Source organism: Meriones unguiculatus, chromosome 11 (assembly GCF_030254825.1).
Source record: "Meriones unguiculatus strain TT.TT164.6M chromosome 11, Bangor_MerUng_6.1, whole genome shotgun sequence".
Taxonomy (NCBI): domain Eukaryota; kingdom Metazoa; phylum Chordata; class Mammalia; order Rodentia; family Muridae; genus Meriones; species Meriones unguiculatus.
The window spans coordinates 83,757,077-83,784,607 of record NC_083359.1 but is presented as its reverse complement, the minus strand read 5'-3'; the positions used below and the strand labels follow the sequence as shown (position 1 = coordinate 83,784,607).

Here is a 27,531-nt window from a genome sequence, read left to right as displayed (position 1 = left end):
CATGTACGTATGTGCGTATGTATGCATGCTTGTATGTATAAAGATACGTTCTTGTAGCCCAGGCAGGCCTCAAGCTATTCAGTTGTCTTTGGCCTTGAACTACTTCCTGATCATCTGTATTTCCGAGTACTGGAATTATGAGCTTATAGCACCATGCCGGGCTCTGATTAGGACTGAATTATTAACATTGATAGGACCTTGTCCTCCTTCCTCTCTTTGAAATGGACATGAGTGAGGATAAGCAAGAGTGTCTGGATCTCTGGCTGCTGCTGACATAGTGCTGTACATTGAGAAATTCTTTCTAGATGGGTTTTTCTTTTCTCCAGGTACTTCACTGGAAAACAGGGACCAATAAATCAATGCAAATGGGTGTTTTGCCTTGAAGTTAGGTCAACAGGTAACATACAGAACAAGCCAAAGTGCTTACTTTTCATTTTCTGCAAAATGGTTTATTTTGCTGTTTTACTATGGAGAAGCTACAATACAATCCCATATAAACACAAAGGACTGAGCTTTGGAGCACTGTAAAACATAAATTCGTGAGGAACTGAGAAGCAGGGAAAGGGGCATGGAATCTACATTTGCTCATTTCCAATAATACCTCTTAAGTGTCAAAGGCACTTGCCGAAATGGCTAAATTAGGGATGATGGGATGTAAAATAATGACAATAAAATAACGACACCTAAGACATAAAAACAATGCTTGAATTTTCTTATAGATTGATCTCTAACATTTTACTAAATCCTTAGACATTTGCAATTTACAGCTTCAAAATGTGATTTTTATTTCATAATCTCTTTTCAAGCGAAAAGAATGGAATGCAACACTGTAAAACCACAATTTTCTGTACTCAATTATAATAGGAACACTTTTATCTGTTGGTTCCCCTAGATCAATCATTCAGTGCACACTGGAAACCAGCCCTCAGTCACAGGCCGCCGGCATGGTGTGACTTTGGAGCACTGTGACACACCTTCGTCTGGCTGCCGTCAGGGGCCGGTAGCCCAGTGGTGGGTGCTGCAGTGCTGAGAGTCATAACAGGGTGTGGTCCTTGCTTTAGAAGCTTAAGCTTACACTTAGCCCAACTGGATTAGAAACATTTTTCTCCCTGTCCCTACTCACTTGTTCTAAGTAGCTTTGTAAAATAAAACAAGAGCCAGAATAAAAGTTATGTTCCCACCTCTTATTCTACTTGACATATTAAAATAAATATCCAAGTAAGACTAACATCAGACTTCAAAAGAAGGCCCATCTGCACATGGTAGTGCCCACGTGCAGTCTACTTCAGAGGCTAAATTGGAATGATCACTTGCGCCCAGCAATTTTTTCTTTGATCAAAAAGAAAAAGGCTGCAGGGTGTGGTGGCACATACCTTTAATCCCTGCACTCGGGAAGCAGAGGCCAGTGGCTGAGTTTCAGGCCAGGCTGGGGTTACACAGTGAGACCCTGTCTCAAAACGGAACAAAACACCCCCCCCCCAAAAAAAAGACACACATACTCACATACACACACACACACATACTCACACACACACACACACAAAATAGGCTTAGGCTCTGTCAGTTTAAGGGAGGGTAACGGGTGGCATTTGTACGGACTAAGATGGCCCCTTTCTGCTCCTTCTGAGCTGTCTTTACAGTTTTGGCAACTGCCTTCTCCCAAAAAAATGTGTTTATTGACTCAAGTTCTTACTACCACTCTCAGAAAAGTAAAACTGATTCCAGTAACATTCCTATGTGAAAACACAAAATCTGATTAATACTACAGTCTCTAACTTAGAAACACTGACTCAATACAACTAAGAACATCTAATGACATTTGTTTTCAACACTGAAAAAACATCTTGCATATTTTCTAACCATAAAGTATATACAAGATAAGTCTATTTGGGCTACGGTGCTGACAGGACACATAACAGGTGTAAGCGGCAAGGAGGGACGTCAAGTTCTTTTCACTTGTCTGATCCTCACGCTCTGTGTGTGTATGCATTTACAGGGTACCCACATGCTATACACAAAAGAAAGGTGTCGATTTCTGCTCTCAAACATTCCTTTCTAATGCAGAACCCAGGAACGAGCTACAGTGACAGTCTACAGCACTGTCTCAGGCACTCTGCGCCTGCTGTGTGTGATTCTTCTCCATTTTAAGCAATGCTCCATCACCAATGCTGGACCTTTCTTTAATCTATAAATTTCCCAGTTTATAAAATTTTGGGACAATTTCCAGTGAGTTTCGTTAGGACAAAAGAATCAAAAGAGCACAGGCACCACTGGGCTGTGATGGAACTGCTGCAAGGGAAGAGGCTTCGGCTACGGACAAACCACAGGGGCACGCTTCAGGCATGGAAGAGGTGACCTGACTTCACTGGGCATCAACTAACATTAGCAAAGCTACTTGAATTTTTCTGTTGATCTTCACTGTTGTTAAATAATGATAGTTTTGATGGTGGTAAAACTTCATTTTTTCAAGTGCAGGATGATCTGAGCTGAATGAGAGAAAGAACGATTAAGGAGGAAATGAAGGCAGGCCAGGCATCAATTTGAACAACTATTTCTCTTCTGGTTTGTTTGCTTGTTTGGCTTTTTTTTTTTTTTTTTTTTTTCCAGACAGGTTCTTACTCTATAGCCCAGGCTGGTCCAGAACACACCATGAAGCCCAGGATGGCTTCAAAATCATGGCAACCTTTCTATGTCAGTGTTCAGACAGCAGGGATTACATGTGAGCCGTCACACCTGGCTCTCCTCAGCTTCTTATTGTAGGAACGCCCATACTTCCAGTATTTCAGACTAATGTCATTTTAAGGTCTCAGGATTATGTAAAATCAAAAGAAACAAAATGATAAATAAACTGTGAATGAAGCCATCACTGCTGTAAAATTCTCAGTCACATATCAGCAGGGTTTCCTCAATAGCACTACACTCAAATATAAAACACTATACATATCAAGTTACATAATCTAAATTTTTTATACCTAATGTTTTAAAAATAATCTTATAGTTATTTTTTAATCATTATTTCTTTGAAAGTGGCCATACTTTATTAAAAGAAGTATTGAAAACATGGGGTCTTTTTAAGGAAAGAAACCTTCATCCTTACCAATAGACATCGAGTTAAACTAGACTTCCAGACCAACTAATGGAAAGTTAGTGACTTATGGGTTCAGTTAAAAGGAAAACACAAGACAAATGTCTACCGGGACCAGCTCTGCTGATTCCTGTAAAACGTCTCCATCCCTGAACTGCAGCTGCTGGGACTGAGAACACTCCTTGCTGTCTTTTTAAAAGGCTTTATTATCCATTCAGGTGCTGTGCACATGAACTGAGAAACTGAGTCAAGAGGCCAGAAACTGTAAGCTCCAGCAGTTATATCTAGGATATAACTTAATCTAGGATAGGAAACTAGCTAGGATATCACTTCAAATTTCATTCCATTCTAAACATTTTGGTCTGTTAGTATTAACTGCTGTAGAATTAAACCAAGAAAAATCCAATTGTTTTATACATTTTGAATTAAAATAATCACAGAAGTAATACCTGTTAGATGGGAACATCCCTTCCCCCTGAATACTGGCCATCGTTGTGAACTCTATTTCTAGCTTAAAATGTCCATGGGAACAAGTTCCTGTGGCCTGCAATTTTATTATCATGCCTTTTCCACCTTTGTGTCAGGGTGCTTCCGTCTTGACGTGTTTAAGCAGTATTAAGGGGCTGGCACAGTGCAATGAGCACATTGGGTGAGAGCAGGCTGGGCTCAGCGGTGGCTCCTACGCCTCGGTACTGACCACACACAGACCAGCCATGCTCCCTGCAGCTGGCTGCTCACTGCCAGTGGATGTCTGAACACTTGATGGTGTAACATCTCTCTCCCCAACAGTGTCAGAGAACACAAAAGTATGAATCAAAGACTGTGCTAACTTCCGCACTGCTGGCACAGGGTTACTTAAAGAGGGAAAACTACTAACGAAAAAGAAGTCAAAGAAAAAATTACCTGCAGATTTCACTTACTCACATCAAAATTAGTCCCTTTTTATTGTAGTTTAACTGACAACCGACTGGACCAAGACTGGGAGCTACATATTGCTCATTTTCAAACACTCCAATGACATTCTCCAATAATTTTATTATCTCCAGTTTTATGGCACCATGTTATGCTTTTCACACTGTTTAAATTTCCCATTTTCAAAATGCAAATACCAAAAAATTACCACATATTCCCCTTTACAGTCAGAATAGCTTTACTGGAATGTTTTCAGGTAGAGCTGAAGGCAGAAACATTTACAACGCTTAGCTTTTGTTAATCCGTAAATGTGGAAACTGCCTGCAAAGCAACCGCAACATGAATGACATTCTCGCAAACACTGATGGGCTGGGACCCTACACAGGCTTCCTGACCACCAGCTTGACCCTCACTTTGATGAAATAATAAACGCTTTTAATGCCACTAAAACACAAGTATGGGATATTGTCATCAGTGTTTAACTATATATACAAATAACAAACTGGCAAGTATCTAGTTTCAAATTAGATCCTTGGAATAAAGCAAAATAGTTATCTTTTCATTAAATATAATTATTCAAAACACATTTCATTAGTTGGGAAGATGATTAGATATTCTCAATGCTCCAATTTGAAGTGGTACTTGCCTTTTAGTTTCTTGAAAAAGAAAATTTGAAAGTTATATACATAGGTTTCATTTAAATTATGCAGCAATCTTTAAATATTATTGTCCCAGATCTTGTTTAATGAGGATCTCTGTCATCAAATCAAGTACGGTATTTCACAACTATAAGAACTGTAAGAGAAAAAAGTAAAACAAAAACAAAAACAAAAAAAAAAAAAGGAAAAAAAAAGAATGCATGAAAATCAGAACCATATCACAACTAGATCAGAAGCACAATTCCTAAGTGTAGGTTTTGGCCACTTTAAGAGGAGAACAGGGGGCCAAACTCTGATCTGAAATAACAACTATGAAATAAGAAGAAATGCAAATACATCATAAAACAACCCGAGCGTCTAACACTGGCTTCTTGAGCAAATAAACCATGGTAAAACAGGAGCCTGAGCAGCGTCTAAAACATTATTACCATATTTAATGTGGGAAAGTAATGCATAAAGTATGTATTAGAAAACATCTGATGTAATCTTAGCTTTTGAAAATCATGCTTACATATCAATAGAAAAAGACTTAAAGCATATGCAATAGTTATATTGACAGAAGCTATCACTGGTGACAGTACAGTTGAATTTTATAGTTCTTTTTATTCTAGTCTGTATTTTGCACGGTGTCCACTATTTATTGTAGGTTCTTGGTATCTGAGGTCATTATAGTCTACAAAGTTATCATGAACCCTGACCTGGTAAATAGTGAACCATTATCCTCGGGAAAACACAGGGGAAGTTTCCCACGAACCTCTGGCTACTCCACTTCAGTCAATAAATCAATACATAATCTTGTTTAAAGTGTTTCTATTAAAAGACATCTTGTTTAATAGATATCATTTTGAAAATCACTATGAATTCAAGGCCAGCAGCACTTTAGCTCATCCCTGAACACAGTCCCTGGCCCACATGTTTTCCAGTAAGGTGTAGCAGTAAGGCCTGCTGATACTCAGTAACGGGGACAGCATTTCTATCCTTGAGGTCCATTTCAAAACATGAAGTCGACAAAAATATGGACCACGCAGTCTATGAAAAAGACACTGGGTACACGATGAAAGCCAAAATAAAAAGGCAGACCTCCATCTGACCCCAGCTGGAAACCTGTGGGTCAAGGGGCTCAGAACTCTTCTTGCTCTGAATGCGTCTGCACATGACCACGAAATAACAGCAGCAAACATGGGGTTACAAATGGACTTCAACTAGTAAACAAATTCACACAACAACCCAGGTAATGAGACTGGATTGTATTTCTTTGTAACATTTTCTTCTAAGTTTAAAAAATAGTCTCATGAAAATTTTCAATTGTCTTTTTTTTTTTTTTTTGAGACCCTTTGTAGTTTCTTCATAAAATTTCTGTAAACATAAGAAAAGAGACTTTGAAGAAAGGTACTTTATAACAACAAAAAGAAAATTGTATTTTGGTCCTAAGTATAACAGATGCCAAATTTAGCCTTTAAAAAAAAAAAAGGCTGGTCCTGTGATGTGTCTGGGGTGTGGCTGAGGAGCAGCAGAGAGTATCCTTTTAGAATCTAACAAGAGATATAGAGTCCTTACAGAGAAGTACACATGTATAGTCACATAGAAGACCATACATTTCAAAAGCATTTCTTCAGAGATTGAGAGATTCTAGGTAATGGTTGCCTCCTTATTCAAATAATATGTCATTCTTCAATGCTGATATTACATATAGTAGGTCAATGGAAATTAAAAGGAATTAAAATGATTTTAAAATAACACACTAGCCAGAGGTCAGCCTGAGCTAGACAGTGGCATTTAGGACAGCCTGGGCTACATAGTGAGACTATGTCTCTGAAAAAAAAAAAAAATCAAAACCAAATCAAACTGTACAAAACACAATACCCCAAGAGACAATGATCCAATAAATACTTACTGATAATCATTAGCAAAAGGATAGCTGCTGCCAAAGCCATAATGGCTTTTATCTACAACACACAAAAAGACAAATGAAAGAGTTGACTTGTTAATAAAAACAGGACTATCTGTTCTGCTATTTACTATACTATACTACCTCATCAATAGACAGGCCCATTCCCTGAAGGTTTTCCAATTCACTGTTTCTCACGTGAACATGATGGCTGTTTTTACTTCCCTGTAAATAATCAAAGTTCTGTACACATGAAGGGTTTTGCTGTGTTGGCTGTTCTAATCCAAGGCTGTACTGCACAGTAAGCAGCCACAGTCAAGCCTCCCATTGGCAGACACAACTGTCCTTTTAGCAACTCTGCTCAGGACTGGATGAAAACATGGGCGGTCAGTTCATGTACTGTTTATAGAAGTGGTTCTGTCTTATCTGGAGAGCTACGTTCCTTATAGACCTGCCTTCAATCCATAAAGGCCACCTATGATAATAAACTGACAAATTACATGGAAGAGACTAGTAACTGACAACAAAATGGAATAAGTGTGTAGTAAGGCAAAATACATTTGGTTTTTCCCTTCCAAGAGCCATGACAAACAGCAGGTTCCCCCAGCTGCAGTTCACTGGACAACCAACAATGTGGAAAATAAAACCATGAACATGGGTCTGTTATCGATATGGCAGCAGGATTCATGGGGACTGTTACATATATGGCAGCAGGCTTCATGGGGACTGTTACACATATAGCAGCAGGCTTCATAGTAAACCATTGCATATATGGCAGCAGGCTTCATAGGGACTGTTACATATATAGCAGCAGGCTTCATGGTGAACCATTACATATATGGCAGCAGGCTTCATGGGGACCATTACATATATGACAGCAGGATTCATGGGGACTGTTACATATATGGCAGCAGGCTTCATGGGGACATTACATATATGGCAGCAGGCTTCATGCGGACTGTTACATATATGGCAGCAGGCTTCATGGGGACATTCCATATGAGGCAGCAGGCTTCTCGGCAGTTTTCTTCACGCACATGAGACACTGTCAGTTTTCTCACCTTAGTTTCTTCACAGTGGTTTTACCCCTTCACACTGTTTTAACCTACATTTTAAGGACTATTCTACAGATCCTTTTTGATTCATTACCCTTAAGTAACTTAAGAATATTGTGTCAGTTTCAAATTAGAAAGGGAAGCCTCAAGCTCATTCCTCAGTCAATTGGTTGACATTTTAAGCTCCTGCTATCTTTTGATATAAAATTGCTACAATTACCATTCCATTGTTTTTTTAATGCATATATTTTATAAACTAATCTTATTTCCTTGATGAATCAAAAACCTTGCTTTCATCAAACATTTTCATATAATTACAAATGGCTGACTCAGTTAGGCATGGTCATTCATGCCTTTAATCCCAACACTCAGGAGGCAGAGGCAGGCAGATCTCTGGGAGTACAAGGCCATCCTGGTTTACATAGTAAGTTCAGGACAGCCAGTCTTTAAAAACAAAAAACAAAACAAAACAAAAAAACAACAAAACTAAATCAATATCGGTAGTGGATCCCTGCATAAACATATACTAAGATGTACTGGTTAATTTCAGTGTGGGATGGTTTATGTTTTTATTTTCAACTTTTTTGTTTTGGTTTGGTTTTTGTTTTTGCTTTTTGGTTTTTTTCAAGACAGGGTTTTCTGTGTAGTCCTGGCTGTACTAGACTTGATTTATAGACCAGGCTGGCTTCGAACTCACAGAAATCTGCCTGCCTTTGCCTCCCCGAGTGCTGGGATTACAGGCATGTGCCACTGCACCCAGCTCCAAGAGTTTTATAGTAAGATTCATTTCCAAAAAAAATTTTTTTTTAAAATCAGTATTTTTAATATTATAAAGAGATGATGATTCATTCTAATGACAATCATAAATAGAAAAAGGAATTAGTTAAATACTCAAAAAATAGAATGACTGCTAACACTTCATGACATTACAGCCATGACACCAACATGTAACCTAAGGAATATATAAAAAAGCTTTGCAATTTGGATCTAAAAGCCTATGTCTTTAATTATTATAACTTAAAAATACAAAAACAGTCTTGAACCCGGGCTTATGTTATACTAAAAAGTACTTCAATTCTTTACTTAACCTGAAAATATTTCTTAAATCATATAGAATTTAAGAGGAGCTTTCCTACTTTCCTCAAAACATGTTAATTTGTTCTATAAATATAAAATTAACTAGGCTTAAGTTTAAAAAATTATATGGAAATATCAACAAAAAATTAAAACCCCCTTATTGAGTAGAGTTTTCTTCACTGGGTTTCCAATTAGGGAAAGAACCATCCATCTAAAACTATCACAACCACATTCATTTCGATTACTGGCTCCAAAAGGTCCCTCATCACCAACTGTGACCTGTCACCACCCTACACACCTGCCAGCCACTGGCAGCCTCTCATGCCTTTTATTTCTCTCTCCTTCTTGTAGGCTTCCTAAACCACTACCATCAAAGTCAATCCAAAGCATTTGAGTCACGGGGAACCTCCGCAGATGAACAGGACCACAGTGCGGTACTAACAGTACATGGAGAGACTGAAAAAATGTAAGCTTTAGAAAACAATGTAGAAAATACTCGCTACTTCACATGGTCTTTGTTAAGTTATACAACAATGTTACTCATTATATGCTTGAAGCTATCAGTGGTCCGCAAAGGTAACTGAGTCTTGGTCTGTTTAAAACAACAATTCTGAGTATTTTTAAATCTCTTCAACATTAGCGGAGAAGGCGGTAAAGAAGAATAAATTAAGAAAAATACAAAATTTATTCTCTGAAGAAAACAAAAATATGCAGAGAGAAGTTCTATATGAAGGGAGCAATGAAACTTGTCTTTCTTTCCCCAGTTCTATTTCTAGAAACAGAATATTTAACAGGTAATCAGACAAAATTCAGTAAAGGCAAGACATCTCTTGGAAAAAATCCTTACATATGGCAAAGTCAGGTTTAGAAAATTACTGCTGAATCCTAAAATGAGGGGTTAAAAATAATGAGCCCATATTTAAAGGTTTTGACAAAATAAAAACATATACTTAGACTCAAGAGGAAAAAAGGAAAGATTTGCTCTCATAACATGAAATTTCCTGTAAAACCTCAGAAGATATTTATTTCATGGTTGGTCTTACTTGATTTAAGAGGCAAATTCATTTCTACAAGAATGAATTAGTATTTGGTGTTGCCATTTGTCCTTATTAAATTTTTTTTTCTTTTCTTACTTCCCTAAAATAATGAAGAAATAAAAATGGGACATTTTCCTTACTCTTTTGGTTAGCAGAGTTTTATGGCATACAAACTGCCACATTTTTTTCCTAGTTTTCATTTTATTAAAAAAAGAAAAACAAACAAAAAAAGCCCAACCCACTCTTTATATAATGAACTGTTATCAAAAGGGCTAGGAAGAAGTCAGGAAGGGCTGCATGTGTCTGTCACATTGTGTCTGGAGGCTGAATCACTAGGAAATGTGGCATGCTGTCATGGAGCTATGAGGCACCTTTCAGGCAGCGCTCGGTTCCTTTAGCTGCTCCTTCCAGTCCCAGGCTGAGGAAATCTTGCAGTCAGCAAGGCAGTTAGAGCTTTTTTTCCTCACAGAGCCCCGAGACTAGCTGCCTCTTTTCCTTCACATTTTTCTCTGCTCTGTTCCCCTCATTTACTTACTTTGCATCCACGCCACCACATTTGCCTTCGAAGCTGCTTGGATCTGTTGCTGAAGGCAGTTGCATTATCCGATAAGCTTTCTGTATCACACAGAGGGTGGAGAGAAGGATTAAATGACATAACAGGATTCTCTTATCTAGTCACACAAAGATTAAAAAAAAAAACATTAATTTCTATGTCTTAAAAATTGTTCCCATAAATTCTGTTAGTTTACATCGAAAAACAAAAAAAAGAAGGCAAAATACAGTGGAAGGTCAGTTTGTATAACCACCCCCAGCCCACACCCACTCAAGATTTGAGAACCCTTCCTAGGGCCTCAGTGCTTATACACAAACGTCTTCATTCTTGTAAGAAGTTTAAGCCTGATGACCTGAGTTTGATACACAGGGATCCACGTGATGCAAGGAGAGGGCCACATCCCTAGCCTCCACATGCTCATGTGATCCAACACAAGCATGTGCACACACATTAACGTCATGAAAATGTTGAGATGGTTGGGCTGGGCTTGTTGCTCACAGGCAGATCCTGAAAGTACACATTAGATCCCAGCACCAGAGACAAAACAAATACTTTATTTAGCACATCTCTAGAAAAAAATCTGCACATAGAGAAAGTCAAATTTTTAGAAAACAAGGATAACTGCTTTTGAGTGGGGGAAAAAAAATAAAGCAATCAAGCCAGTTTTTCATGAGGCAAGTCTATCAGGAATGAACCTGGCATGCAGCCATTCACCGTTCAAACAGCATGAATGGCTAATACGTGCCAAAAACGATTACAGGCTCAAACACTAACATCTGCCTGTAAACAAAAGCTGCTAAGTTTCCAGGGAAAGCATAAGTCATCATCCAAACAATATGTGAGGTTCAAGTATGTGCTAGAAATCATCAAAGACACGGAGACAATACATAAGTTCCAAAACATGTGCTACGAACCATTAGTCTTTCAGTAAAGAAAGCCTGACTAATTACCAGAAAAGACATAAAATAAAAATATTAGGCAACTTTGGAAGGAATACTAAAACAAAACAAACAAACAAACAAAAAACCCCACAAAGTGTATCAACATAACAGGGCAAGAGAAAAGAGGGGATTTAACTTTTCAGCAATGAAGTTTTAAATTCTCCATTCTTAACTGAGTAAGACGTAAACAATAGAGTAAGACCATTCGTGTTGATCGGCAGAAAACAAGCCATGGAAATCAATCTTATGACTGTTACCTTCCTAAGCCATGATTTCTAAAGACTGGCGAGACAGACAGAAGGCACATACTCACAGGACCAAGAAACACGGGAAATGACCGTACCTGATTTGTCCTGTAGTTCATCCAGTCTCTCTCCTCTTTCAATTACCTTTGTAATATTCTCTTGCATTACATCAATAACTTCATCCACCTGATTCTGAACACTAATGTGAAAAAGAGATAAGATTATTCTTCTTTTGGGAATATCCACACTTTTAGAACTTATACTAGATGTTAATTCTCAGAAAACTATGGTTTGCCATTGAACTATAAAATTATGCATTGTTCTTCCATTTCTGGGCCTGAGTACCCAAGTAACTGAGAACAAAGAACACATATTAAAGCAATGTTTAAGTGAAAGTTATTTTTAGTCTTGATTCGATCTTCAGTGTATCTCATATGCATACCAAACATTGACAGATGTTCAGTGTGACTCTAAATGCTTCATTTTCTTTTCAATAGATGGTTGAAACAGCAGGTAAACCTAAATACCACAACCCACCTTCCTTCCTCTTCAACCATAAGACTTACTAAGGAGTTTGGTCAGGTTTCCTCGAGGCTAATAAAAAAATACCTAGTTTCCGAAATGGAAATGTATAGCGCACCTTGTAAGACAGGGGACATCCAATGGATGCAACTTAACTCTTTACTACTCCTTAGTTTTCTCGTAAACAAGCAAGATTCAAGACAACCCAGAACACCTGGGAATATTTGGAAATATCCATGAATAGGAAAAAATGAAAAAAAAAATTCAGTCTTTTAAAATGAGAATGTTTTCTTCCTTTATGTGATGGGAACCTCTTCTAATCAAACTCAGACTATTTAATGAAAAGTGAAACAAATAAGAATTAGTTAAATAGGCCTCAACTACCTACTATCACTTAAGAGTTAGCTCCTGTAAAAGCACAGAAATGCTTAACTGGGCGTCTAGTGTCCCTCTGATACTCTAACTACAGACAAGAACCTATCTTAAGACACTTTATATAATAAGCCCTGACAAAGAAGTATCTAAAAATAGAAATAAAGTGAACTTCTGCACCTTATAACTCAAAAATGTTTAAAGCACAATGATTATCAGCAACTACATGCACACACAAACACACATAAATAAGAATATGCACTTGTCTTTCTAGTGTGTGTGTGTGCATGCATTAGAGAGAAAGAAATATATAGAGAGAGATCATCTGGGCTTTTTTCCTTTTTTTTTTCTTCATTCTAATACTCAGCTGGGCATGGTGGCAAACACCTGTAATCCCAGCACTCAGGGAGGCAGAGGCAGGCAGATTGCTGTGAGTTTGAGGCTAGCCTGGTGTACAAACTGAGTCCAGGACAGCCAAGGCAATACAGAGAAACCCTATTTCCAAAACCAAAAGAAAACAAAAAATCCTAATACACATCTTTCTCTGTCCTCCACTAATCCTCACAAATTAAACCACAGTTAGGGATGAGGGATCTTGTGCACTTTTGAAAAAGAGTTCTACACTTTGTTTCAACTAGTCAAAATGGGTGCTTTAAAACAAGGTGACATCCAAAGAAATTTTGAGGGGTACAGAATTGTGAGAGGGAAGGACAGTGAAGAGATGGCTCAGCAGTTAAGAGCAGTTGTTACTCCTTACAAAGGGCCCAGGTTTGGCTCCCAGCACCAGCATGGTGCTCACAATATCCTTAACTTGAGTTCCAGAGGATCTAACACTGTTTAAACTCTGCAGGCAGCAGTCATGCATATGATACATACACATTCATGCAGGCAAAACACTCATACACATACAATAAATACATTTTAAAGTAAAAACAATAAAAAACATATTTAAAAGAATTAAAAAAGCAGCACTCAGAAGGCAGAAGCAGACCGATCTCTGAGCTTGAGACCAGCCTGGTCTACGGAATGAGTTCCAGGACAGCCGGGGCTACACAGAGAAACCCTGTCTCAACCCCCACCCCCTCCAAAAAAATTAGGAAGAATGAGTTGGGCAGAGTAAAGGAAATGGGTTTATCTAAAGAACATATGTAAGAGGAAGGGTTATTTCAAGAACTGAGTGACCTGGATATGGCTGAGAGATGGGGGACAGCAAAGGGAAGAAGACTATTAGATTTATAAACTGAGCAGCTGAGTGGCAGGAAGACTTGGCCATAACTGAAAGAAAATTAAGACCTGAAGGGAGAAGTTTTCAGCTCACAGAAGAGGTGTGGCAACTTCCTTAACAGCCTTGGGGTCACAAGGGACTAGAAAAGGACTTCAGACACACAGATGCCAAGAGGTGTTTGGACTTTTTAAACAGAGGCTAAAGCACCTGCGTGCTGCATGGTCTCTATTCCAGTCATCATCAGGGAAGCTGATGGTGCAGGGAGAGTGCTGTATCCAGGAAGAACTGGCAGTTCGCCTATCACTCACTATGTATGTATATTACTTGCATGGAAGGTTCTTTCATCCTTGTATTTTCTTACCCTTAAAATGAAGATAATTTGTCTCACTTGAGAGAATTATATGTGACAGTCTTTCAAACACCCTATACAATATGCAATGCTTAGCCATGTACTTGATAATGTCAATATCCTTCCATAAAAATATTCATGTTCTGCAATACACACATTCTTCATTTTATAAAGAAAATACTAATTTTCCATGAACATCCCCACCTTGTGGCCTTTTAAGGTACTGTTGACAAAAAGAGGTATTTTTTTTGTTTTAAATTATTCATTCATTCATTTATTCAGAGAGAGACACACAGAGAGAGTTCTTGCAGTAGCAAGTTCTCCTGCCATTCCTCCATACTAGGAATTAAACTCAGGTCCTTAGGCATGCAGGCGGAGATCTCAGCCTGCTGAGCCATCTTGCTGGTCCCAACAAAAGAAGTTTTAAAATTATGTTGTACTCTTGCAAATATATATATATATATATATATATATATATATATATATATATTGCTCTCATATCATGGGAAATCCTCCGGTGCCTTATAAAGTTTAAATTGGCTGAACTAAAGTGAAAAGAGATTGCTCATCTGTGACAGAGAAGAGCTAAAATTTATCAAAGTAGTATTTAAGATGCTATTATTCAATTTAAAAGCAAAGGAAACATTCCAGTAAAAGTCACAAACTTTTGTCAACCTGGTGGCCAAAGTCTGTAATTTCAGCAAGGAGGCTGAAAAAGGAGGGTTTCAAGTTTAAGATCTGCCTGGTGAACTCAGCAAGACCCTGCCTCAAACAGAGTTTTAGAAAGGTTGGTAGTGTAGCTCAGTGGTAGAGCTCCTGCTTGGTATGCATGAGGCTCAGGCTCAATCCCTAGGACTGAAAAAAAAAAAAAAATAAAGAAATGATGAATTTCATAGAAACAAGTAAAAACAAAGTATTTCCCAAAAATATCTCCTGAAAAGTATTGATGACATTTTTATATTAATCTGTAATCAACTTTAATACTTAGTGGCCAATCAAATTCCAACAAAGCAACCATGTTCCTGATTTATATAACCGAGAAATACTCCACTGAATTATTATAATTTAAGTGGTGATAATGCATCTTAGTAAAATAAAATGACCAATTTGGTGTACTAGAATAATGTCAGGGAGTTTTCCTTAAACACCTGGCACAACAAGTTGTCCTCTGTCACCTTTAACATACTGGTGGGTTATGTCATGTTAGATCAGTGTTCACGAGGCTGGGCCATCGATCTTCAATTTGCTCATTTGATGACTGACTTCTAACTAAATCCAGCCAGCCTTCAGCTCTAGAGAAAGAAGCCCTAACCACTCAATAATTCCTCTTTATTCAAAACCTCTGTGATTGTCAAAGTTAACAGTAATAATTTACATATTCATGTCATCTGTATATGTGTGTATGCTCTAAAGACATAACAGGCCATATTCTACATTAGGCAGCATTTCAAACAGGAAACAAAACACACTGGCTGGACACAAAAACCCAGGTGTATCAATAGACTCCTCTACTCCAGTGACACTTTAGATATGAGAGATGGACAGATGGTGTGGACAGATAATCACTCTGGCTCAACAATTACATACGTACACCCTTGCAGGCATGCTCATATGCACATATGAAGAATGTCCTATGAATCCACTGGAACTCTGAGATAACGAGTGGCAGAGAGGCCAACTTCACTTTGCTCCAAATGTCTTTTATTTTAGAAGACCACCATTGGACAGTTTTTTATAACTCCCAGGTGCCGATGAGATATGCAGGCTACATATGTAGACTCTAAGAGCCACTTAGCTGCAGTCCAGCAGCAATTCCTGTGTAACACCGTAGTCTACAAAATGGTAGTGAAGTTACTAGCCCCTTTTGGTATTACTGCTGAAGTGTGAAACAAAAATGCAGGAAGCTAGCACCTTTGGCCACTCTTCCTTTCTCTCTAGAGCATGAATCTAAAGGCAGCTTATAGTGTAATGGCAAGCATTACAGGCATGTGGCCCCATGCCCACCCAACAAACATTTTCTGTAAAAGAAAAGAGAGCAGAAGTCTCAGCTTTTGTGGGCTATATAATCTCTGTGTCACAACTACTCATCACTGCTATTGTAGCTTAAAAGTTACAGATAATGTGTACACAAATGAAAACAGCCTGTGTTCTAATAAAAAAAAAAACCCAAATTTGTTTACAAAATCAAGAGCCTTATCTGTCCATAGGCTGTAGTCTGATAGCTGTGATCCACACAGAACCATGACAATCATTTAAACAAATTTGTATCTAGGAACTTACTGCTTAATTTTATCATTTCTAGGTCCAAATCTTGGTCCAGATGGTCCTCGTCTGAAAATAAAACACACAGTATACATTAGTAATGACAATATTACACAAATATGAAAATAAGAAACATATCTATGTGTGTAATCAAGCTGGATTATAAATATGGATCATCATTACTCATACAGAGCTGCACTTCACAGGTGTTGGTAGAACTGAAAGCTACATAATTATGTATCTACTTAATGTTATATACCACTGGCCATAACTAATACTTAAAGTGTTAAAACTTTCTGAGAAGGTACACATTACATAATACTAATCTTTTTGTTTGGTTGGTTTTGGTTTTGGTTTTCCAGACAGGGCTTCTCAATGTAGCCTTGGCTGTGCTGGAACTTGTTCTGTAGGCCAGGGTGGCCTGGAACTCACATAGATCCCTCAGCCTCTGCCTACTGAGTGCTAGGATCAAGGGCATTCGAAATTCTGTCTCAAAAACAAACAAACAAAAAACCAAACCAAACCAAACATTTGAACTATGCATTAACTACAGAAAATTATCTCCCCACTTCATCTCACACTTCCACCCAAATGAGTCTATTCCCAGTCTTGGATTAAACTTCTAGACTATCAACAATCTCTGTGGGTTTCACTTTTATTTAATTTTAAGTTTTAAATTTTAAAGTAGCTGCTGGAACTACAGATGTTGTTACCACATTCAGTTTCAATGAATTTTCGAAAAAAAATATTTTTATTAACAACAAACAGATAAAGAAAGAAAGGAAGGAAGGACGAAAGAGAGAAAGAGACAAACAAAAAGCCAGAAACAAACAAACAAACCAGGAGACTTCAAGGGAACAGTGGTTGGTAGTGGACGGGACGATGTCCACCTCAGTGTTGTGAGATATGCATCTTGGTGCGAGAGGACAGAACTATGGTCTGTAACTAGCAGCTCCTGAGTAGGAAGGGGTACACTGAGCTCTCTCCTATCAGCACCACAGCGCTGACACTAGCCCTGGATGGGGTCCTCAGACAGGCTGAAAAGGGGTTGCTCCTGTTGACCTGAGGAGGTGCCTGGCTGCTCCCTCAGCAGCTTTCTCCTGGAGCTAGCAGGGAGGAGCCTGCTGAGTAATGAGGCCTTAGCTGCTGTGGGACTCTCCACAAGCGGTATCTCCCTGATACCTTCGTCAGGGGCCATACTGAGACACCAAAGACAACGTTTGGTGTCTTGTTGGTTCACAGCTTGGCCCTTTAAAGCTGTGAACTTCCAGGGCATCTGGGGACCTTACTAGTCAGCCTGGATAACCTGGATACACTGCCTGTGGAGAAGATTTGAATCTGGATGATTGGAATGTCCATCACAGCTTATGGTCTGGAGCGACAGCTGGTGCCTGTTCACTACAGACCTCAAGTAAGACTCAGTGAAGAACCATCCAGGGACCAGGATGAAGCATCCTTTTAAAGTAGCAGTGAACCTCAAGTGAACAACTGGATGAATTCCAAATTATCCTCTTTTCAGGAGGTCCTACAGACGGCAAATGTATCTTCTACAGCACATGTCTCTACATGCCCCCAGCCAGAAGACACCTAGAGCAGAGTTGTCCTTCCTGACATTACAGACACATACCCAGACCTGCATGAGCAGTCAATCTGATAGAACCAACACAAGGTACCAAGGTAACTCATTGGGAAAGAATAATTTTTTAATTAAATGGTTATAGAATGATCAGGTGGCCATATGCCAGAAAAAAAAAATTGTTCATCCTTACCACAGCAACATACAAAATTTAACTTAAAAGGTCTAAACTAGAAAGCTCCTATAAGACAACATCAATTAAACCTGCTACAGTGACATTATTTCTTCAATATAGTAGTCCTAAGAAATAATGAGGAAATGAAGGAGGGAGGAGAGGGAGAAGAAAAGAGAGGGAATGAGTGAGAAAGAGAAACAGACAGAATGACAGACAAACAGATACATGGTAGCACACATTTATAATCCAAGCATTTGGGAGACAGAGCCCACCCTGGGCTACAGAGTGAGACCCTGTTAGAAGGATGGATGGGAGGGAAGATACCTTTAAAAAATTGATTTCAATTAATCAAAGCTTTAGTGGTGGTGTGGCTACTCTGGAAGATAGATATGAATAAGCACCAGCCTTCACACATAGGGATTTGCCCATTAAGGCATGTGTCCTCATAAACACCTGCACACATGTTTACAGCAGGTTTATGTTTTAGCGAAAAACTAGAAACCACTAAGACATCCACACACAAGTGAATGGGTAAATGAGGAGCAATGTACTCACACAATGGAGTAGCGCTTAGAGAAAGAACTACCGAGCCATAGACGGATCTCAAAATAAGCAGGTTAAGCAAATAAAAGCCAGTTTAAAAATAAAAAAAAGGTGTGTGTGGGGGGGGCATATGGCTTCATTTATATAAAACTCTAGAAAACAGAACCTGTAAGGACAGAAAGCAGTCTGGCCTGGGAGAACAACAGCTTACAAAGGGTTGCAAGGAAAATTCTAGGGTAAAAGTTGTGTTTATTCTTTATTTTCATGATACTATAGAGATTTATTTTAGCACATGTCAAAATTTACATGAATACTTTAGCTATATGTGCTTTCTTGTATGTTAATTACAACCTGAAAAAATTAACTTACAGAAAAAAGTCTTCCTCTTCATCTGAATCATCTTCCAAAAGATTTCTCTGTTAAGAAATGAAAAGGACTTGAGTTTTCAGATACAGAGGAATTACAGTATGTCAGAGAAGAGCAAAGAAATAAGTTCTATGCTGCTGACACTTTTTAAAACAATTTCTCCCTAACATAATATAAAATTAGATTTATGGCATGTAAACTCTGTGGTAGTTTGCTTCTTCAGAAATGGGAAATGAACCCATGCATCTTTTCTGAGGCCAGTGCTCCAGGAATTAGACCAGCAAAGCAGAAGTCTTAAGCTACAGATGGAAACAATCAAAGAATCTAATAAAACATATAAGTTGTACAAGATTACATTCCCACCAGCAATAGAGGAGGGTTCCCCTTTCTCCACATCCTCTCCAGCATGTGTTGTCACTTGAGTTTTTTGATCTTAGCCATTCTGATGCGTGTAAGGTGAAATCTCAGGGTAGTTTTAATTTGCATTTCCCTGATGACTAAGGACGTTGAGCATTTCTTTAAGTGTTTCTGTCATTCAATATTCCTCTATTCAGAATTCTCTGTTTAGCTCTGTACATTTTTAATTGGATTACTTGATTTATTGCTGTTTAACTTCTTGAGTTCTTTATATATTCTGGATATTAGCCCTCTGTCAGATATACGGTTGGTGAAGATTCTTTCCCGGTCTGTAGGCTGACGTTTTGTTCTGATGACAGTGTCCTTTGCTTTACAAAAGCTTTTCAGTTTCGTGAAGTCCCATGTATTGATTGTTACTCTTAGAGCCTATGATGTTAGTGTTCTGTTCAGGAAGTTGTCTCCTGTGCCAATGAGTTCAAGGCTTTTCCCCACCTTTTCTTCTAACAGGTTTAGTGTGTCTGGTTTTATATTGAGGTCTTTGATCCACTTGGACTTTAGTTTCATGCAGGGTGATAACCACTCTGGAAATGAATCTGGTGCTTTCTCAGACAATTAGGATTAGCACTGCCTCAAGATCCAGCTATACCACTCCTAGGCATATATCCAAAATACGCTCAAGTACACAACAAGGACATTTGCTCAACCATGTTTGTAGAAGCTTTATTTGTAATAGCCAGAAGCTGGAAACAACCCAGATGCCCCTCAACTGAGGAATAGGTACAGAAATTGTGGTACATCTACACAATGGCATATTACTCAGCAATAAAAAATAAGGAAATCAGAAATTTGCAGGTAAATGGTGGAAACTGGAAAAGATCATCCTGAGTGAATTATGCCAGAAGCAGAAAGACACACAGGGTATGTACTTACTCATAAGTGGATATTAGACATATAATATAGGATAAACATACTAAGATCTGTACACCTAAGGAAACTAATCAAGAAGGAGGACTCTGGCTAAGATGCTCAATCACCATTCAGAAAGGCAAAGAGGATGACCATCAGAAGAGGGAGAAAATGGGGAACAGGACAGGAGCCTACCACAGAGGGCCTCTGAAAGGCTCTGCCCTGCAGGGTATCAAAGCAGATGCTGAGACTTATGGCCAACCTTTGGGCAAAGTGTGGGGAATCTTATGAAAGAAGTGGAAATAGTAAGACTTGGAGAGGACAGGAGCTCCACAAGGAGAACAACAGAATCAAAAAATCTGGGCACAGGGGTCTTTCTTGAGACTGATACTCCAACCAAGGACCATTCATGGAGATAACCTAGAACCCCTGATGTAGCCAATGACAGTTCAGTGTCCAAGTGGGTTCCATAGTAATGGGAACAGGGACTGTCTCTGACATGAACTGATTGGCCTGCTCTTTGATCAACTCCCCCTGAGGGGGAAGCAGCAATTACCAGGACACAGAGGAAGACAATGCAGCCACTCCTGATGAGACCTGATAGACTAGGATCAGAAGGAAGGGGAGGAAGCCCTCCCCTATCAGTGGACTTGGGAAGGAGCATGGGTAGAGAAGGGGTAGAGAGGGTGGGATTGGGAGAGGAGGAGGAAGGGAGCTACAGTGGGGATACAAAGTGAATAAATTATAATTAATAAAAATTAAAATAAAAAAAGTATAACCAAATGTGGATGTCTGATGAGGGCTGGGGAGGAGGCTCAGTAGGGAAAATACTTGCTGTACAGGCACGAGGGCCTGAGTTTGGATCTCCAGGTGAAAAGCCATAGCATCACGTACTTGCGCCCAGTGCTATGGTACGGAAAGAGGAGCATCCTTGCCAGCACACCTATCTGTTCAGCAAGTTCCAGGGTAAAGGAGAGACCTTGTCTCAAAAACAAGGTGGCGAGCAACAGAGGAAGAGACCCAATGTTTACTTCTCATCTTCACGCTCACACACATAGGTGAGCACACCTGCACAAACACATCCACATACACCATACTTACACACACACACACACACACGGGAAAAATAAATGATAATGTCATTGGGAACAATAAGTTAATAAAAACTAAAACATAAAAGAAATCTTTATGAAAACTTAAAACTTTGCTACTAAAGCTCAGAGGCTGAGCATGGGAGTGTGAGGTAAGGAAGTAAAAGTGTACTCATCTTGGTGAGGAGTGAAGGCAGGAAGGGGAAGAAGAAGAAGGGGAAGAAAAAAGTAAACTAGCAAAGGTGGATACTTTTTGATGTGTTAACAGATATTTAAATATCACTGTTAAAGATTTAGTTAATATTTTTAAAACAGGGGAAAGAAGAAGAGAGAGAATAAATTCACTGAAGTGCCTTGTAGTTCTAGTGAAAGGTAAAGGATTTGGCAAAAGTATGAGGGCAAGTAAGAGAAGTGCGTATATGTGTGATTGCTGTTTACCTACGTAAAATAATTAATATGTGAAATACATTAAAGAGTGAAGAAGAAAGAAAGGCTCTATGACGTGTTCATTAACAAACACTTGTTAGTACTGAGCATTTATCACGTGCTAGGCATTGGTGTGAACACCAAGCAGGAGCTGTGACATGGTCTTCACTCTCAAAGAAAAACGTCATCCTGAGAAAAATGCCATGCAGAAAATTCAAATAGTGATGGGGCAGAAAGTGACAAGTGGTTATATGAGATTTAGGCTGTCAGGGAAAATCATTCTGAAGAGATGAAATTTAAGCTGAAGTTCGAATGATAATAATGAGTAAGCCAAAAATCTGGAACACGGCATTCACTGCCCACAGCAGAATGGCTGGCACAGAAAAAGTCCAACGGCATTACTTATCATAATTAAGTCAGTGACCCTACTAAAAACAAAATCCTGTATGACTGGAGTTCCACGAAGTCTAGCCAGTATTTTTTTTTTCAAGATATTCACCTAATAAGTCAAATAAAGAATACAGTGGTGTGTGGAGTAAGTTCAAACATGAAGAATATTAGCAATCTAAAGACAAATTTTAAAGTACTGAAATTATAAAATGCTCCATCTACCAAGAAGACTTAACAACAAAAGACTTAACAATGGTCAGTATTCAAATACTGCCGATATAATTTCAAATATACACAGCAAAGGTCGCATCAACTTAAAGCCAAGTGAGTTACATCCCAAGAACTGGAGATAGGAAGTTTATCCCAGTTGCCCACTGAGAAAAACCACATGAGAACAATATTCACTGACACTCATGTTAAGGAACGAATACCAGGATACCATTCTCGCTCAGCAGGAAGAGTGTAAGTGTGCCTACATACCCCTGCTGAAAATTTAAAGCTGGGCACCCACTCTGGAAAACAAGTCTGAGACCTCTCAAAAGGTTAAGCAAAGTTACTATAATACCTAGTAATTTTGCTTCTAGATATACACCCAAAAATGTGAAAACACGGCTGGAGAGATGGCTCGGGCATTAAAGGGTAGGCCTACAACCAAAAGTATAAGAATGAAAACATAATGTTTAAACAAAATGTGTATGTTAGTATTCATTCAGCAGTATTCAAAACAGCTAAATCATGGGGGTGGAATGGGGACAAGAGTCCCAAGATGTCCATCAACTAATGAACAGATAACTAAATGAGATAACCCACATGATGGAATAGCATTCAGCATTAAAAAGAACACAAAGGGTCTGGTTAGATGGCACAGAGGTTAAGAACTCTTCCAGAAGAGCTAGGATCAATTCCCAGCCCCTGCATGGTGGCTCATAATCAAGTGCAACTCCTGTTTCTGGGGATCTAAAGCCCTCTTTTGATCTTCTTGGGCACTGTACACAGATGGTGCACAGACATACATGTAGGTAAAACACCCACATACATAAAGTGCAAGAAATATTTAGAACAAAGGAATATAAAGTACTAATACCACAATATTCACAAATTTTGAAAATACTGCGTACAGAAGCCAATCACAATAAGATACAGATCATATGACTTCATTTACATAAAATGTTCAGAATAAGTCAAACTGTAGAGTTTTAGTTGACTGTGGCTGAAGGAATGAAGGGACTGTGGATGACTGGTTGAGAGGACAGGGCTTCCTTCAGGGATATTAACATGTCCTAAAACTGACTGTGCCAGTGGTTGCCCAGCTCTGTGAAAACAGCAAAATCCACTGAATTGTATACATCTAATTTAAATGGCCATAAGACCTGAAAATATTGCCCTGATCTTCCCCCACTCTGCTTCCTAGGAACTGATCATAAAAATATTCTCTGACCTACCCTGTTTGATGATAGGTCTTAAGATCCCCCCCCCCCCCCCCATTCCAGAAGGTTTCTGTCTGTATCAGGCAAAAAGAAGCACAGAGGCCAAGAAGTTCGGGGAAAGCTTCTCCTCCTCCTCCACGTTGTTATATCACACCCTTGGGTCCAATCATATTTCTACATCATAGTCCACGCTTCATCAAATTGCAGCATTAATACGTGCCAATTTACCCTGCTTTTGTGGTCTTCAATCTAAAGGCTCACACGTCATATAAAATAAAACCATAAGCAAATAAATATGCTCAGTTTTTCCTTTGTTAACCTTTCTTTTATTATGGGGCATCAGGTGTGACCCTTTAGGGTAAACAGGAAAAGAATTGCCCTCTTTTTTGTTCCATGGATTTCAGGCAGCCTTCTATCATTTATCGGGAATGAAACATACATTGAATTTCTATAAAGCTTAAGATTCTAAACTTACCCTCTCACTTTTCACAGACCCAGTGACATCATCATCATTTAGGTGGCGCTTGAACTTGGGAGGCATACTTTCCGCACACAAATACTCTTCTATTTTTCAACAGAATAAGTATTCACCACCTTAAGGAGAAAACCAAATTCCATCATATGAGAAACTTTGGGGTATAAGCTAACATGCTCAACCCTGTACCAGGCCCTCTTCACTCCTAACTTACTCTTGTTCCATTCCACTGACTACAAGTTTACGTGCTAAGCCTTAGCTTGCAAGGAACAGTTAAAAACCATAATTAAAATGAATGATATTCCCCTAAGGAAACATGTAGAGAAAATGGGTAAATTTGGGATTTTGTAACATAAAAAAACAGATACTTTCAAAGAGGGAGAAAATGGAAATAGTCCCTAAATACTTAAGGGACTATTTGTGATTTTTAACTTGCAGTCAGAAAACAAGTGGCATACTTCTAGTCACTGCACTTTTAATTAGTTGCTTAAGCAATGACTCAGTTCCTCATCTATAAAATGGTGATTTCCAGGATTCTGCAGGAAGTTAGGTGGTCACATGACAACCCATGCAAAAACATTCATAAACCATGGTCCTTTGGTGCTCCGTAAGAACAGCTGGTTTGTAAGTACCAGTGTGACAATCTGGTAATAACAATTCTCTATTTATATGTGTATCTGTTGACTTACAAAGCTCATATATGCACACAAATATTATACAAATGTATTACAAATGTATGTATATACATGTTCTCTCTCTGCCTTCCTTTTTTCCTGAGATGTAGATCCCAAAAGCCCATACCCATGAAGCATAAATGTGGTTTTATGCTAATGAGAATGTCAAGTGTCTGGCAGTCTATAAGCAGCTTCAGAATGGAGGCTATCACTGAAGACACCAAATCAGAATTAAAAGGTTGAACTACTTCAGTCCACACCATCCCAACCTCTGGAGAAGGTAGATAGCCAGCAACCGAAGTGATTCCCTAACAGCTGCTGTTGTTTCTAGTTCCAAAAATGAAGCTTCCATAAAAATCCAAGAGGTCAGGACCCCAGAGAGCTTTGAGGTATGAGCACATGGACTTTCCTAGATAGTGGACAACGGAAGGGCCAGGAGTACTCTGGGCTCCTATACTTTTCCATCTATCCCATCCAATAATTCATCTGCACCCTTCATAGAAGCCTTTATAATAAATTGAAAAACTTAAGTAAAGTGTCTCCCTGAATTCTGTGAGCCACTCAAGCAAATTAACTGAAACCAATAAAGGTACTGTGGTCATCTCAATTTATAGCCAAATAAGGCATAATAACTTGGGGCTTGGCAGCTGAAGTGGGGGACAGTTGTGGCTATTTCCTAGTAGTCAGTAGTAGACACAACCTAAGAAGACTTTCAGCTGGTGTCTGCTGGAGATTCTCCCGCAAAATTGCTTGCTCTTTGAGGGAACACGACCTTCTCACATTCTGAGTTCACAGACATTTTCTGAGAAAAAAAACAGGCTTTTTCATATATAAAAACAAAAAGGCTAAATAAAGCTGGTTTTCTTTGCTCATGGCCTTTAATATGCTAATGCACATTCTGATTTTCCAGGAAATACTTGAGTATGCAACATAACCAAATTATTCTAAAGAAGTAGCTGTTATGCAAATAAACTTTGCAATATTTTGGAGCAGGTGATGGCTAACTAAAAGCCAACAATGTTTATCATGTGCTGAACACATATATGCATCTTCAGCAACACAGAAGCATTCTTAACAGTGTTACACATGCATTGTCTTTAGTCTTGACACTACTTTTACGTAGGCATTAAGAAAATTTGGTAAGATGAATAACTAACAATGTTATGTCACGGTCCTCAAACAGACAAATTAAGTGGCTGTGCATTATCAGGTTTAATATTTATTCAGTTGTCCTCATGTTACAACTGTTTAAAAACAACAAACTTTCTTATAGCAACTTCCAACACCTTGAAGATCTTTAAATAATTATTAGATATTAGTTTATTGATAAATGTTAAGCACTAAGAGAAACTGGAATCAAACCAGCAACTTCACCACTCGTAATAGAAACTACTATCCATCCATGCCTGAGTGAATCATCTGGCCCATTTTATTCCTTATATCTTAATTTCAGAATAATTCTCATGCAGAAATGTTGCACTGAAAAAAAAGTTGACAGAGCAAGAACTGAAGAAAATGAGCTTTTAGTTATACCTGGGCTTTATATTTTAAACTCAACAGCCTCCCCCCCCCCCACACACACACAAAAAAAATGATTTATAAGAACAGGTTCTCCAATTGATCTTAGCCAACAGGGAAAGGGGGAATCAAACAAACTTACATAACACTAAACCTTAAAGAGGAGTAAACCTCCCATTCAAGTTCTAAAATCCAAGTTATCAGTTTGAGAAACAAAACAAACTCAGGCCAGGCAAACAATCCATCAAACAAAAAAGACACCAGCAAAACAGCAGACAAATAAATTAGCTACTCCTGATGAACTACCCGCAACTAAAGATATCTGTAGCAAAAACAAAACCATCGTTAATAAACTGTGCTCAGAACTTAGGGCTGACTACATTCTGCCTACAGTTCTTCCTACAAAAATATCTCTTGTCAGCTGAAGTATCTACATAGCGAGTAAGAGCCGTCGTGACGTCTTTCCACGTCGAGGACACTACACGGTTCTCTGAAGTGTCAACAGCGCAAGACTCCTACGTGTACTTAAATCACTCGCTTAAATCTCACGTCTGCATCTTCTGTAGTACGTTCTCTAGTCGGTGGCTTTACGCGAAACAGACTTCTAACCTGTTGTTTGATCTATGCTGGCTTTTCTACTTTACAGTACAAGCTCTGAGTCTCACTTCACTAAAAGCTCGAATCTGGCTGCGCTTTCCTTTCCTCGACCTCCATTCCTGTTCCGGTTCCTCTTCCTCGTCTCTCATCTGCAGTCTTGGCTGGTGACAGTTCCACGCCAAATCCTGACTGGAAATCGTACTCTCAGAACCTGTTACGTCTAAGGATTGGCCTCCACGCCGGGGTCATTCTAAGCACAGCGGGGATGCGCGCTTTCCCCGAACCCCGGAGGAAGGACCTCCGGCAGCCTCCCCGGAGGTGGCTCCGCTCTCTTCCCCGCCTCCTCACCAGGCCCCGCACCCCGACATCGGCTCGGATCTCTGGCCCCCGACTCCCCGTGCAGGTCCCCCCCCGGAACAGTTCTTCCCCCTGGAGGGCAACTTGATCCCAAAGCTCCTCGGCCGCCCTAGCCGCACCCCAGCCCTCGAGCCCCTTCCTCACGGCACCCCGGACCCCAGGCTTTCCCCACTCGCGCCCCGGTCCACGCGCAGGCCAGCTCCCAGCCCCGGCGGACGTTGGGGGCGGCGGGCAGGGGCGTCGCCGAGCTCCGTTCCCCGTCAGGCGCGCCGGGGCCAGGATACCTGCGGCTCGGAAGGAGCTCCCGGCGGCAGTCCCCGCTGGCTGCGCTGGGCGGGCGGGGGAGGGAGCGGGAAGCAGAGGAAGGAGGCCGGGAGGGGGAAAACGGAGGGCGCAGACACGGCACCGCTCCGCGATGCTGCTGCAGCGCCCCCGCTCATCGAGCGACTCGGCGCTCCGCCGCCTGGCTTT

At 39.5% G+C, this 27,531-nt stretch overlaps 1 protein-coding gene across 5 annotated transcripts; it reads right to left on the bottom strand.

Annotated features, from left to right (window-relative positions):
* Positions 1 to 423: 423 nt before the first annotated feature.
* Positions 424 to 27,526, bottom strand: Vamp4 (vesicle associated membrane protein 4). 5 transcript variants are annotated; one of them, XM_021657236.2, is made up of 8 exons: positions 27,345 to 27,525; positions 23,915 to 24,033; positions 18,846 to 18,892; positions 16,201 to 16,251; positions 11,551 to 11,651; positions 10,249 to 10,328; positions 6,551 to 6,602; positions 424 to 2,486 (listed from the first exon to the last, which is right to left on the bottom strand). In XM_021657236.2, exons 2-8 carry the CDS (start codon positions 23,978 to 23,980, stop codon positions 2,458 to 2,460), a joined length of 426 nt encoding a protein of 141 aa, XP_021512911.1. In that variant the 5' UTR covers positions 23,981 to 24,033; positions 27,345 to 27,525; the 3' UTR covers positions 424 to 2,457. The 5 variants fall into 5 exon arrangements, with proteins under 5 accessions (XP_021512911.1, XP_060220564.1, XP_021512908.1 ...); XM_021657233.2 differs by lacking the exon at positions 424 to 2,486 and adding an exon at positions 3,996 to 4,792 and having other exon boundaries at positions 27,345 to 27,524; XM_021657234.2 differs by lacking the exons at positions 424 to 2,486; positions 27,345 to 27,525 and adding exons at positions 3,996 to 4,792; positions 26,772 to 27,064.
* Positions 27,527 to 27,531: the final 5 nt, after the last annotated feature.

Excerpts from the sequence above, each read along its gene's own strand:
- Vamp4 (XM_021657236.2), bottom strand. The coding sequence starts at position 23,980 with ATGCCTCCCAAGTTCAAGCGCCACCTAAATGATGATGATGTCACTGGG. Across the intron at positions 16,252-18,845 it reads GAAGAGGAAGACTTTTTTCT|ACGAGGACCATCTGGACCAA; the intron begins GTAAGTTAATTT and ends TTTTATTTTCAG. Across the intron at positions 2,487-6,550 it reads CCTTTTGCTAATGATTATCA|CTCAGATCATCCTGCACTTG; the intron begins GTAAGTATTTAT and ends TCTCTCATTCAG.